Source organism: Paroedura picta, chromosome 4 (assembly GCF_049243985.1).
Source record: "Paroedura picta isolate Pp20150507F chromosome 4, Ppicta_v3.0, whole genome shotgun sequence".
Taxonomy (NCBI): Eukaryota; Metazoa; Chordata; class Lepidosauria; order Squamata; family Gekkonidae; genus Paroedura; species Paroedura picta.
The window spans coordinates 54,494,232-54,508,641 of NC_135372.1; the positions used below are offsets into that span (position 1 = coordinate 54,494,232).

Below are 14,410 nucleotides of genomic sequence, written 5' to 3' on the forward strand. Positions count from 1 at the left end.
TCTTCGTCTTCGTCTTCGTCTTCGTCTTCGTCTTCGTCTTCGTCTTCGTCTTCTTCTTCTGGTTCATGCTTATTTATGTTTTGACTTTTATCCCACCCTTTCTCAAAATACTGGCTACTATTCCTACGGGTTTTGTTTGTGGTGGGGTTAGGAGCATCCCTGCATTCTGGAAACTTTGCTTCTAATTGAATATATATGTATGGGGGTATCTAGGAGTTCCTGCCTGAGTCCTGTGGGTCCCCAGGGCAAAAGATATGTATATGTAATTTATCAGAAAAAACATAGAAATGTTAATTTTAGCAACTATATTAGGTACAACACAACTCTAAAACAAGCAACACATAAACTAATAACAGCTGCCATACTATCTAATACTTTTAGACACAATCTTGCATTCTTGCAGTCAGATATAGGTTTTATCTTACCTGAGTCAGGCGATGACAATGAACCAGTTAGAATCCATCCTTGTTGGAAAACTACCTCATTCCTCTAACTCTCCCCCTTGCATCCTGATTCTCATATAAACAATTATCCCAGGCTATGCCTTGTCCTTGAAGATAAGAGAAAGGAGGCAGCCAGGTTTCAATTAGGAACACCTGCATGATCAAACCAACTTGACATAACACATGTTAGCCCTTGGGAGAAGAGACTGGTGTTGCTTTGTCCAACATGGGGCTAGGTGTAGTTTTTCATTAGTGTGTGAAAACCATTCTCCACATTCTTGGTAGAATTGTTTGTGTTTTCTTATGTGCTCTCAATATTATTTCCCAGCTTTCTTGCAGATCCAGTAATGGATAGAGGAGCAGAATAAAATTATTTGAACCATGGCATCATGTTCTTTATTTTTTTTTTAATTTAAATTCTTTCCCCTCTGTTCCCCTCCACAGTTCAGCCTCTTTTGTTTTGATCACTTTCATACTCCCATCCCACTATACTTATGGATTTAGTGATCTGAGTCATTGCAGGCAAACTTATGCTTATTCCTTAAACAAAGCAAGTATGGAAAGAGACCCCTCAAAGCTGTTTCTGGAACCACCATGGCTTAGATGTGGTCATTCCACAGGGAGCTTCAAGACAGTTCAGTTGCCCCAAGGAGAGTTCAGAGGACTGCAAGGCATCACTTGGAAAACAGAAATGTGAACTGGGATTGCTGTGGCAGCCTGTGGTATAGCACTAATACTATGCCAGGTTTGAAGTGGTTACTTGAAACACTAAGTGAATTCATTCTACATATGGTCAGGAGAAAGACTGAATTCTGAACCTATAGATAGAGCCCTAGTGTGTGAGATCAACCATCAACATATCAATACTACTCTTCAATTGTACTTTAGGTCTCAAGACATTTGTTCAGGAGCCCAGTTTGTACATTTTCTTGTTCATGATTCAGTCTGCTGGGGGGAAAGCTTCGTAGTCGCTGCAGCTGGTGTGAGTCCTCAAACCAACTCCAGGCAGTCACATTTCAGTGCTGCTTTCTATCCAGCCACCTGCCACTCACTCATCTTCCCAGCACCTTGCCTGGTTGTTCCTTTTTTTTTTGTAAAATACAGCTTGTTGAAGCCCTGCTTCTGCAAGACTGAAATGGTGAAAGCTGCATGTTTCTCATTGTCTGAATTGTACAAAAATTGTACAAAACGCAATACTGACATATAAATGCTTGTAGCAGAATTGGGAACCACACCACAGGGGGGAGGGAGGCACACCCGCTGGTGCGCCGCAGCCTGGTACCGGTTTGTAGACCGAGGGTTGGGGAACAGTGCACTAAAGGAAGGATCTTTTCTCAGAGGAACATACATTTCCTGCCTCCCCCTCTGGCCCCAGCCATCAGAGATCCCTGAAATATTTCTCTTAGAGAATGTGGAACCCCCAGGAATCTCATCAGGGGTGAACTGACATCTGGAGTAGGACAGGGTAGGAGTCAGCAAAAAACAACAACACACAGACACCAAGAAACAAAAAACGCTTCCTTCCACTGGTGGAAAAATGCCACTGAATTGAATCCATTTTTTAAAGAACGAAATTGAGAAGGAGTTCCATGAAGATAAGCTGTATTGGTTTAAATACTTTTGCTTCCCGTAAAATTAAATTACAATAGTTTAACAGTGTCTGTTTTTCTAAAATTATTTTGTTACTTTTGTGCAAAACCCAAGAACTTAAATAAACCAGACCTGCTAATTTCCAATGGCAAATTCCACCTGCTGCACACAGGCACGAACATGTGGCTGTAAGAGGCCCTTGGGCTCCAGCAATATAATTTTTTTATTAAAAAAAATTCAGATCTGGTTGGACAGAAGAATGACTCATAACTTTCCAAAGTGGTATTTTAGTGAGATTTTGTGATGAGAACACTGGATTACTTAAATAATTTGTTAATAAAAGCTTGACAAGCTTGTACATGCACTATTCAAGAATCACATGCTATTTCCCACAGTGCTGAACGCATTAAGCAAGTTGGTGGAGAAAGGCTTGGAACAGTTCAGAGATAAAGTTTGGAGTAACTGATACTTGCAAGTATATTGTTTAAGATTATCCTTTCCACAAAGGGTAGGTAAGGTGGATCAGTTTTCGGTTGATGTTCATTGAGTCTAAAAATTTCATGTCTTCTTTCTCCAGACTAAAATCAAAGACCTGAAAAGAACAATGAAAGAGGATATTAAACTATCCATCCATTCTTGGATCCATTCACTGAAGACTGCATGAAAGGAGGATTGCTACTTGACCAACTTTGCTTTTCAGCATAATAAGCTTTACAATCTTCTCTATTGTTTTAAATTTCCAAAATCCTGAGCAGGTGACAGTGGGACAAAAGTGCATGTACCATTAGTCCCATCAAACCACTTTCAGCTCTTAAAAATGTTTGTCTCCCATCTGGTTTTTAGAAAGCATTGAGTGCCGACTAGCAGAAAGACAGGGCATAAATAAACCATAAAGCCAGCACAACACTATGAAAAAGGACTGATGCAGGAAGAGTGGCTTCTGTTCTTGATCAGATTAAATTTCCCCTAAGGCAAAATGTCCATAGCTTGGAGGTATTGCTTGCCCAGGTAGGATAAACAGGTAGTGAAGGTGGCTAGGGGTGCTTTTTAACAGCCGTGGCCTTTCCTGAGCAAAAGATCTTTGTGGTGCATTTCTTAGTGACCTCCAGATTACCCTACTTCAATATACAGTATTTGCTGGCGTATAAGACTACTTTTCCCCCCTGAAAAACATGCCTCCAAGTGGGGGGGGGGGTCGTCTTATACGCCGGGTGCACTTCAGTTGGGATAGACATAGCTGCCCATAGTGGCCCATAGTACTGTATTTTGAGTGGAAAAGTTGGGGGATCGTCTTATACGCCCAGTTGTCTTATACGCCGGCAAATACGGTACTTTGTACGGGGCTCCTCTTGAAGAGTGTTCAGAAGCTACAATTGGTATAGAATGCTCCTGCCAGAATGTTGAGTAGAGTGAATTCATAGAGACTAGACATGTGCATTTGGCTCACATTAACAAAAAATACACACACCATATTTCTAAATTGAATACAGATTCGCTAGTCTCTTTTGGCTACCAGCAGGGCCAGAGCATTCTCTGTCCTGGCCCCCACCTGGTGGAACGAGGTCCCGGAGGAGATCAGGGCCCTGACGGAGCTTAAACAGTTCCGCAGGGCCTGCAAAAAGGAGCTCTTCCACCAGGCATTTGGTTGAGACCAGGCACAACCAACAGCGAATGAAGGGCCCCCGCTCCCCCCCTTCCTCCCAGAACTCCACCAGAGCGCTCTGGACCTGTTGTGGTATTGCAATGTTGCATCGTTATACTATTTATTATATTGTTATACTGTTATACTGTTATATTGTTATACTGTTATTAATTACTGTATGTTTTTAATGAAGACTGTTTCATGTATTGTTGATTAGTTTAATGTAAACCACCCTGAGCCTTCGGGGAGGGCGGTATATAAATTAAATAAATAAATAAATAAATAAATAAATAAATAAATAAATAAATAAATATTCAGCTATACCAATCAACTGTCCACCATTCCAAAGGGAGGGAAGCAAAAGGGATTGCTATAACGGCTGTGCTGTGATTGTGACCAAAAAGCCAATAAAAAAAATTCTCATGCTATATCTGTAACACATACATTTTTACAATTGTACTGATTGTGTGCAGTGCTTAAGTATGTATTTGTGTATGTGTGTGTGTGTGTGTGGGGGGGGGGGGTTCCTATGATGAGAACGTGCTACTTCACTCAAACGTCTGCTTTCAGGGCCAAAGTGATAGGAGAGGGTCTTTCTGCAGCAATCATGTTACTCAAGTATTATTATTATTATTATTATTATTATTATTATTATTATTATTATTATTATTATTATTATTAGATTTATTTCCCGCCTTTCCTTATAGGCTCGAGGCAGGTCACAGTAGTCTCAATCCCCTTAAAATCCCCATTAAAAGACATTAAAAAATACCAACATGACGATAAGAAGAAAAGAAAACCCATTCCTCTCCCTCCCCCACTATCAATACGAAGAAGATGGAGGGGAGCAATGTAAACTTCCAACTCCGGGGGGGGGGGCAATGTCCCTAATTCGCTGACCCCAGCCTCAACCGAAGACCTGGTGGAAGAACTCCGTTTTACAGGCCCTGCGGAAAGCTGACAAAACCCGCAGGGCCTGCAGCTGAAGTTGTTTTGAAAAACATACATTAAAATCTCTATTTTCTGTTTCTTTCCAGGATGAAAAAACTGCTTTTAAAGAGTATCTCTGATTTCTGTCTCATGATTCATACATTACACAAAAAAGACAGGGAAGTGGACTGTAAAATGTCATTATTGCAGGAAAACATCCAGTATTGACAACCATATTTAAAATAAAAACAAAACAGCTCACAGAGCAGGCTGAAAATAGAGGCAAAGTTTATATTGGAATTCCCTCAACTTGGAGTTGCAACAGTGTCCAAGCATTTTTGGAAGCTCCCAAGACCTTTGTGTTTTGCTTGGTTTACTCATAACGGAGTCAGGTTGCCCTGCAAATTAGGCCTATGATGACAGAGAAACACAATGACTCTTCTGCTTTCTTTCCCTTAACACTATCAATCTTTGGCAGATGAATACAGATGGTGCACTGAGGTTGGCTTTTGGTTTCCTCCATGTTTGGTCTTCCTCACCATTAGGTGAGAAAGTATGTTACCATATTCTCAGCTATGGGAGAAGGAAACTTGAGGGCCTTTACGCACGGGGATCTTTGTTGCAAATTGTTTGCGGAATGAAAAATCGCCATTTAAAATAGTGGAATTCGTCGTTATGCATACCTGCCTTTGTAGTGGAATCAGTTGCGTTTTTTAGCGTTTCCCACAGGCTTCCGGTCTCGGCAGAAATCGCTAGAAAGGAAGCGCTATTGCCAAGCTCGTCCCGCCCCTGGCCGTCAAGCAGCCAATGGGCAGCCGTTAGCATGCTCCCAAACAGCCCCTTTCCCTTTAAGAAAGGTTTAAAAAAAAAAAACAGACCCATAGCAACGAATCTAGGTAGATTCGTTGCAACGGAGAGACCCATCCAGCTGCCTAATGTGAGCTGTCGTTTGATTGTATGATCGTTGGCACGCTGCCTCGAGTGATAAAAAAAAAATCCCCCCCCCTCTCACGGGCCCGATTTTCGGCTGAATTAATGTGTAAAAAATAAAGGGACTTTATTTCAGCAAACGGGCTTTTATGTGGTTTGTGCTTAGTGACTAAAGGTGAAGGACTGAAGCCAGGGAAGCCTCTAAACAGAAAGAGGCTCGCTGGTGCGTTTATCCCCGCTCGCTCGGAGAAAAAAAATGGCGATCGCTTTGCCGGAAGTTTGGAGGACAGGCTCAGGAGGAGGGACTTTGAAGAACCCGCAACAATAGTAACGCACAGGTCTTTAGCGCTAGTGTTGCAGATTGGTTGCAGGAGTGTATCGCTATCCGGAGGGTGAATCCACTTTTCTGGATTCCCCTAAAAGCGCTACAACGAAGTGCTTTTTGCTGATTGGTTTCAGGAGTGTTGCAGATTGTCTGCGACGTCGTGCGTTAAGGCAAATTAGTAGCGTTTTCAATTAGCAACCATTGTGCTATTTTGAAGCCGTGCGAAATGGCCCTGAGTTCTGCTTTTGTAACCCAAGCTCTTTGCTCAGCCCAAACGTCTTAGATCCTGCCTCATCACTTACTGGACACATGCAAGACCATGTCCTGACTTGAATGGCTAGTCCAATCTCATCAGATCTCAGAAGCTAAGTAGGGTTGGTCCTGGTTAGTACTTGGATAGGAAACCACCAAGCAATTCCAGGGCCTCTGTAAGCAATGGCAAACCACCTTCATCTGTCACCTGGAAAACACTGTGGCCACTGCCATAGGTTAGTTGTGACTTGGTAACACTTCTGACACACACACACACACATTCATCCACCATCTCCTTTGCATGAATGTCTTAAAGCATGTTATCCCCCTTCAGCCTCAGTGAGAATATAAAGTAGATGCACAATTTATGCACAATTCAAATCCAGCTCTACACCATAACTTTCCATCCGATTCTTATGATGCTCCAGCTTGACGTTCACTTCCTCCACTCTCCCAAGTAGTCTCAGTCCACTCTTAAAGTCAGCTTGTTAGTGGAACAGAATGGGACTTAAGCATATGATCCTACCTTTCCTCTTTACCATAAAGGACAGCATTTCTCTCTAAAGCCCAGGAATCAGGGCACTAGGGACCTGTACTCAACTATACAAATTGGTATTAGCCAGCATATTCTTTAATGAGCATTCAAGCAAATATTTTAAGTTTAGTCAAATCCTAAACTCAGCTCCTTGCAGGTTTGGGAAATTACATCAAAGCCATGGTTCCATGAATGGTACTGCTATATGTAATCCCCAAAAGACTGGGTCTTATTTAGAGAAAAAGAGTCAAGGCAGCTATGACTGAACTGCAAATTCAGGAAATCCATGTTTTCAGAAAATATTTCCACCCTGCCCCCCAACTCCTGACCCTGAGCTCTGTGTGTGCACCATTTTTGGGGTTTTTTTTAAAGCACAAAATAGTTCATTTGGGCACCAATTCAGGTTGCTTTGAATACCCACAATGAGGCACCTTCCTTAAGATTGGGGAGAGGGGGAAAGTGGCAGTCTGGAGGAGAAAGCAGCACCAGTAGGGAGAAGCAGCAAAGGGTACCTAGTAGAGCAAGTTTCCTGGCCCGGGAGGTGCAGAAAAATGGAGATATGTCAGCAATTTGTTCAGCTTTTGTTGTACATTTCATACGGACTCACTACAGTATCACACCCCACTTTTAAAAAACAGGTTCACCGTTTCCCTGAGCAGTGCACAATTTTCTAGATCCTTGAGAAATGTGCTCAAGTATCACATAAAAACTTTCCAAACCAAAGCTTCATTGGAGCCATATAAAAGTGAGCCCATTTTAAACTTTTGTGTGGGGGGGTGGAGGAATCAGACCCCCTTTTGCTCAGATAATAAAAGTGCAAAAAAGACTTGCAAGCCTTTGTTTACATCAGCAGGGGCACTTTCATCCTGAAAGCAATGCTTAGAATACATGGAGTTCACTGTCTTTCTTGTCAAAGTGATGCCACGCTACCACTTTAAAGGGAAACAGACTTGTATTTACCACTGCCTACCCCAGGTCTTTTGACTTTGAGGAATCATGAACTTATAATTACTGCAGCCTGTTTACTGCCTACATAGCAGTGACATCATTATCTCCTAGCTTAAGTTGTGGGGAAGAGAAAGGAGCTGTAGCATCTTCAGCTCTTTGCAATAACCGGTCAGAAACGCCTCGCACGCGCATTTTACCACCAGCATTACTCAGCTGGAGGACTTGAGTTGCCTTTCGCTCAGCTAATAGCAAGTTGTAAAAAAAAAAATACAGTAGGTGAACACACAAACACACCCCGGCCTTGGAAAATGAGACAGGAAATGTCCTAGCTCGGCTGCCATCAGAAAGGGCCTCACCCTTCCCCTCTGTTTTTTTTCATTTGTTGGCCTCATTTATTATTTCCAAGTGGCTTTCAATCTTACACTAATCAGAACATCCTTGCAAAAGATGCTGGATTATGGCTTACTTATTTGAGATTTTGCCTTATTTGGACAGTTGCTTTTTGATACAGGCTGTCCTGACAGATCGTTTTTAGTTATCTGCATAAACTTACTCTCAGTTTTACATCTGGGTTGTCAAAGGTTTGGAATCAAAGGCAGAAACTTTCTTTAGTTTCTGTTTGAGAGCCAGTGTGGTGTGGTGGTTAAGAGGGGTGGCCTCTAATCTGGAGAACCGAGTTTGATTCCCCACTCCTCCTCCACATGCAGCCAGCTGGGTGACCTTGGGGTAGTCATAGCTCTCTCAGCTCCACCTACCTTACAGAGTGCCTGTTGTGGGGAGAGGAAGGGAAGGCAATTGTACACTGCTTTGAGAGTCCTTCAGGTAGTAAAAAGCAGGGTATAAATACCAACTCTTTTTCTTCTTCTACAATTGAGGTAGAGTCCCAAAATTCAGCTTTCCACAGGCTGGTTTCCTTGAATATTTCATTCATGATGCCTTCCATTAGGTTTGACTCAGAAAAACCACAGCATTCACAACGGCATTATCATTTGAGAGGCCAGAGACTGGGAAATTCAGCCAATTCAAACAGTCTGAGGCTATAAACTGCTAATTTTCAATAGGAATGGGGTAGAATGGAAGCTGAACCAGGATTCAAGGTTAAGCAGGAACATATGCTGAGATCTCAATTAAAATGTTTTAGCCAGCCCCCTACCCCAATTCCCACTCTTCGTCATGCTCCAGAAAGCTTAAGATTTCACCACATTCCACTGCTCCCAGTACAGATATCCTCTAGTAATGAAACAAGAAACTAAACCCACAGAGAATGTATGCAAGCTGGACCTTTGCAACTCTTTTGGAGAAAACCCAGCATTAAAACTGAGGTTGCATCTATGTAGGTAACTGAAAATGAGCTTTCAGAGCAGCTCCCTGCTTGGGTTAAATTGCAGAGTCTGATTCAGTTTTCAATGAAGGTCTATTCTATCAGCCATATGTGGCTGCCTTGGGAGGTCACCTGGGATTTCGGAGCCGGGTATCATCAATGTGCTGATGATATCCAACCCTAGAAACTTAAAAAAACCTCCAACTTGGAAAGCCTGACCATTTCCGCATGGAGGGCTAAAACACGAGTAGCCTCCTGCTTGCAAACGCAGGATGGTAAACCTCATGTTTGCAGCTGTTCTTATGGGGAGATCCCTCCGGCGTTTTCCCTCTGCCCAGTTGCGACTTTTTACGTCCTGACGAGGCTGCAAAGGGAAAACAAGCTGAACTTCTCCCCGATTCTTGGCTTGTCAATCACAGCTATGGAGAAATGTCAAAACGATACATGAATGGTTTACCCTCTCACCTTGTTTTTAAGGTTTTGTCAAAAGAAGTCCCTGCAAGAAGACACTTGTTCTGCTCCAAGATCTATGGGATATATATTTTATGTCACATGATCTAGATGTATGACAGTGCAAGTAGTTCTTCTCTGGCATACCTAAAGGAGCTCTATGAATGCCCTCCCCTTCTCTCTGTGTTAATTCTTGTGGACAACTCATTGATAACAATACACAACATGGAAGAAAACCGCTTTTTAAACTTGAGTGTATGTTCTTATGAATGCAATGTTTGCTTAATGTCTGTATAGCGCTTCAACTGCACACCTTGCACTTGTGTAAATATTTGTGCCTCCCAATGTCATGCTAATTTATTCTGAAGTCTCCTTTAGTTCAGCGGGGCTTACTCCCTTCAGAACTGCAGCCTCGGACAACTCGGACAAGTGGGGAAAGCAACCACATATCAAAATAACAAGAGTCCTATTTTTTTAAAAATGACATTAAATGGGAACACTGCATTTCTTAATTTGATGTGGTGTGATTAGTTTTGAGAAAAGTGAACGATGCAATGGAAGCGTGCCTTTTTTCCCTGGTGCTAAGTGGAGATTGGAGGCGGAGTCTGTTTTTCGGTTTGCATACCTTTAGCAGCTGCTTTTTAAAAAACCCGTCTCTCTTGGCAGCATTTCTACTTCTTGCATACATAGGATTTCAACACTGCTCATGCACATCCTGGCAGCAGTGCCATTTGACACAGCTGAGGAACTCCTTCCTCTTTTTTTAGGCTCTCCTTTCGAATTATTTATGATGTTGATGAAAAAAAACTTGAACCACACTATTGCCTTGACTTCCCCCACACATCTCCAAGAGCCAGGTTTTGAAATACATTCTGGCCCAGGAGACTCTGAGCTTAAGCCCTGCTTCCACAGAATCCTGATAGGAAGCTTATGTAAATGGGGAAAGAGCTGGTTGTTCTTTCAGGACAGATGACATGCCACAGAAGACCAACTTAGGTACGCATGGGCAGGCAGGGTATTTTTGTGGCTTTATCTGCAAGGTTGAAAGAGCACTTTAAGGAATACAAACCTCTTAGAACCCTGTCTAATTCTAAAGTTGACAACTTTTGAATTGCTCCCAAGCAACAAAAATTAAGTGCAGCCCCTTCAGCTCCATTCTAATGACAGGTTAGGCCATTTTCGTGAGACCCACCATGAGTCTACGGACAGTGGTGGGATATAAATCAAAATAATAAATAAAATTTCATTTTTGTCATTCCAAATGCTGTTAAAAATATAGGCAGACATCAAGTGGGTGGTGGTGGGGAACTCCACCACCATATTATAGCCACTTGTTAAAGAAAGACTTAAACTAATTTAGACATTTACGTTTTAAAGAAAAATAGAATACCATTCCCACTTCCCCATAATCTGTGACATATGCCGATGGGAATGCCCCTTTTCCAGGGAGCAAATCTAAAGGTGCTGCAAGAAGCCTCTCAGATCTTTGTCTGGCAGCACCCCTTCACTTGCCAGCACAGCCAAGTTCCTCTTCGTTGCATCACTTTTGTCCATGGACAGCGCAGTTTTGCACCAGCCTCCATAATGCATAGCCCTCTTCCCCCCACACCTTTGTGGATCCTTAGTTGTTGGAGGCTACAAAGCCGAGGAGAAGCACTGGTATGACAGATAGTAGCTACTTCGTGGACAATGAAGCCCTAGTACTTCTTTGATGGGGTAAATTTCACCATGAGAAAACTCCAGAGAATGTACACTGAATTATAAGTGAACCCCTGTCTCACTGCTGCTATCACCGAATTGACAGTTATAGTAGAGGAAACAGGAACTCATTTTCTTCTTGCTTTAAGCAAGTTTACTCAAGAGCCAACCTTGCTGCACTCTGGGAAAGTCAAACAAATATGAGGCAAAGGTGGGGGAGTCAAGAAGGAGCTTTAAAAAATCACAGAGCACAACTGTTACTTTCAGTAATTGTTCTTGGAAAGGAAGTGTGTGAGTAAGGCAGACTCTTCCACACAATCTCCATGCACGATTAGCACCTGTGGCTACACAAGCAAAGATTTCATTTGTTCACCCTCTCTCCTGGCCCTAAAATTAGCCTTTAAAGAAGAGAAGATAAATTGTTGTGGCAAACTAGACCCAGCCTCTGGCAATGTTACTAAGTGGGGTTTAACACTGCCATAGACAGTCATGTGCTCTGTACCAGAATCTTACAATGACTTCACTCTTTGTGTGATTATACTGTTTGCTCTGGCTACAATGTCGTTGAAAACCTTACGTACAACCCCCTCACTCAGATATGTACAAGGGCCAAAGAAACTATGAATGTGATGGATGAGCAGCTGCAAAGACACACATCCTCTTTTACTAGTCTCGTGTCCTGGGGGGCTCCCCCTGGGTACCTGTATTCAGTCATGACTGAAATTCACACTATTCTTTCCCATTATAGGAAACAAACACCACGTAAAAGGCTGAACAGTGCAATCTTTCCCTCTTCCCACACCCACTATGGAACTACAGGCATCTCTGGGGAGCACCAGCACCATGCGTCACATTGCAAGAGTGACAGGAGGAGGCACACCCATCTGTTCCTTTACCATGGAGAACAGGAACTGTGACTCTGGCAGATATCCAAATGTGAAGAGTGTGCATGCGTCTCTAATCACTGAATGAATACAAGCTGAGGAGATGTAGGCAGGAGGTTCTATGAATCATGCCCCCTTAACTTTATTAATACGTACTCGCCTATCAGCAGTGTAACTATGGCGAGCACAATTGCCACGTAAAGTGTGAAGAATCTGTCATCTCAGAACAGGCCCAAAGAGACTCATACATTTTAAATGTACAGCTTTAAAACAACCACCACAACCAAAAACATGCCCTTGTCAGGGAGTTAGGACTGGCTGTTGCTACTTCTGCAGAGGATACTCTGAAGTGGTCTACAAACACATAAAAGAGTGAGATCGCAAGAAGGATGGGACCATTTTGGACTACAAGGACGTCCGTGCTCCATGTAAATAACTTCCTACAGGGAAGCACAGCAAGTGGAACTAAAATATCTTTCTTATGCACTAGTCCTCCCTCCTCCAATATTTATTTATTTACTTATGTTTCAGTTTATTACTTGCCACTTCCAGTTACTCACTGGCTCGAGGCGGGCTACATTACTTAAAACCCCCACAATAAAATGGATAAAAGATCCAGTGTAGTGTGTTTTTATACAGCAGGCCCTTCAGCCTCCTCTGCAGTCTGAAGCAGAAAAGTCTACCACCTCAGGGTCCTACCACCTCCTTTTGCTGCATGTAGACCAAGCAAAGACAAACATTAGTTTGTTTTTTGTGTGAAATGCCGCACACTTAATGGGACCAGATTGTCCCACTTTTGGTGGGAGATCTGGGGGCACCTGGCAAATTGTACTTATGTTGAAATTAAAATATATATATTACAATACTATTTTTGCGTTCTATGCATTCTATGAAACTTTTTGTTGCTCCATATAGACCAAATTTTAATCAAGAACCCCCCCCCCCCCCCGGTCAATGGTGTCCTGCTTTACCAATGTTAAAATCTGGTGACCTTACCACACTGTAATGAGAGGTTAAGACAGAACTCAAAAGCAAGTGCCTCATAATATCTAGAAAAATGGGAAAGTTTGCAGAATTTTCCAGAAATTCTGAGGAGGAAAAAAACTGCATCTCCAGTTAAGAAGTAACTACATTTCAGTGACAAACAGTAATACCAGCTAGCTACAAACTGGGACGCGATTAAAAAAACAAGGAGTATTGTTTTGTGATATGACTAAAACATTGCAGCAGTGGGAAAACTACTCCAGGAAGTCCAAAAACAATATAAATCACAGTCAAACTTTCCATACCCTTCTAGACACAGGAACTCCTAAAATATCAGACCAGCATGACTACATACCAAATGCCAGGCCGATAATCAAATGGGCCTGCAGAAACCCTAACTGTGCACTACAGAAACTCACAGTTATGTTTTTAATTACAGGATCCAGTAACAGTGTGGGGTTCACAGTGTATTTAACCTCTTAAGAGCCAACCTAAAGTAAAGCTCAACAAACGTCTAATGAAGCTGCAACAATATCCATGAGTAAATACATCATTGACTGATGCAGTCCTGCAATCAGGCTTTACCAAATGGCAGCACCAGGTAAAGATCTAGGAAGCAAGCAGGCTTAGACCAGAAGTTTCAGCACAGGATTCTCTCCATAAAAAGATAAACTTTGTTCAGAAAAAAAATAGATAAACTTTATCTATTACAACTACCAGGAGCTGGATGCCTTGAGATAGCTGAAGGGATCTCTCGTTTTTTTAAATCAGAAAACCCTATTTTTCAGTACTAAAATCATGGTAATGATATCCTGAAGCCCCTTAGTCAATTTTAGAGAATGGATCAAAAGATCATTGAGGTAGTATTAAAAATACTCTTCTGTTGCCCACAATCTATGAGGGCTATCAGAATCTTCATGAAGACACATAGGACTAAGAACATCCCAAATGGGAATTGAGAATAGGAAGCGCAGCCATAAAAGAGCTAGAAAAGTTTCTTAAGGGTAAGGATAAGTCATTGACAACCAAGATCAAAATAATACATATCATCGTATCCCCTATTATTATGAATGGATGTGAAAGTTGGACAATGAAGAAAGTTGACGGGAAGAGAAAGTTGTTTTTTTATACCCTGCTCTTTTCACTATCCAAAGGACTCTTAAAGTGACTTACAATCACCTACCTTTCCTCTCCTCACAACAAACATCCTATGAACTAGGTGGGGCTGAAAGAGCTCTGATAGAACCTGTTACTGGTAACCAAGCAACCTTCAAGTGGAGGAGTGAGGAATCCAACCTGGTTCTCCAGATTAGAGACAGCCAAGATGGTGTTAGAAGATAGTTTTATGGATATGGCAGACTGCCTACAATACATGTAAGTCTAGATCAAACTAAGACTGAACTCTTCCTAGAAGCAAAAATGACTATGCTGCAGTTATCATACTTTGGTTACAATCTGAGAAGGCATGACAATATGGC

General features: G+C 42.1%; 1 protein-coding gene across 2 annotated transcripts in view; it reads right to left on the reverse strand.

Annotated features, from left to right (window-relative positions):
• Positions 1 to 2,028: 2,028 nt before the first annotated feature.
• The window catches only part of LOC143835366 (putative oxidoreductase ZK1290.5), a 73,635-nt gene continuing 61,253 nt past the window's right edge, over positions 2,029 to 14,410 (reverse strand). For both annotated transcript variants that reach the window (XM_077332859.1, XM_077332860.1), the window contains one exon: positions 2,029 to 2,625. In XM_077332859.1, the coding sequence (XP_077188974.1) occupies positions 2,524 to 2,625 (102 nt within the window). In that variant the 3' untranslated portion in view covers positions 2,029 to 2,523. The remainder of the gene's footprint in view (positions 2,626 to 14,410) is intronic.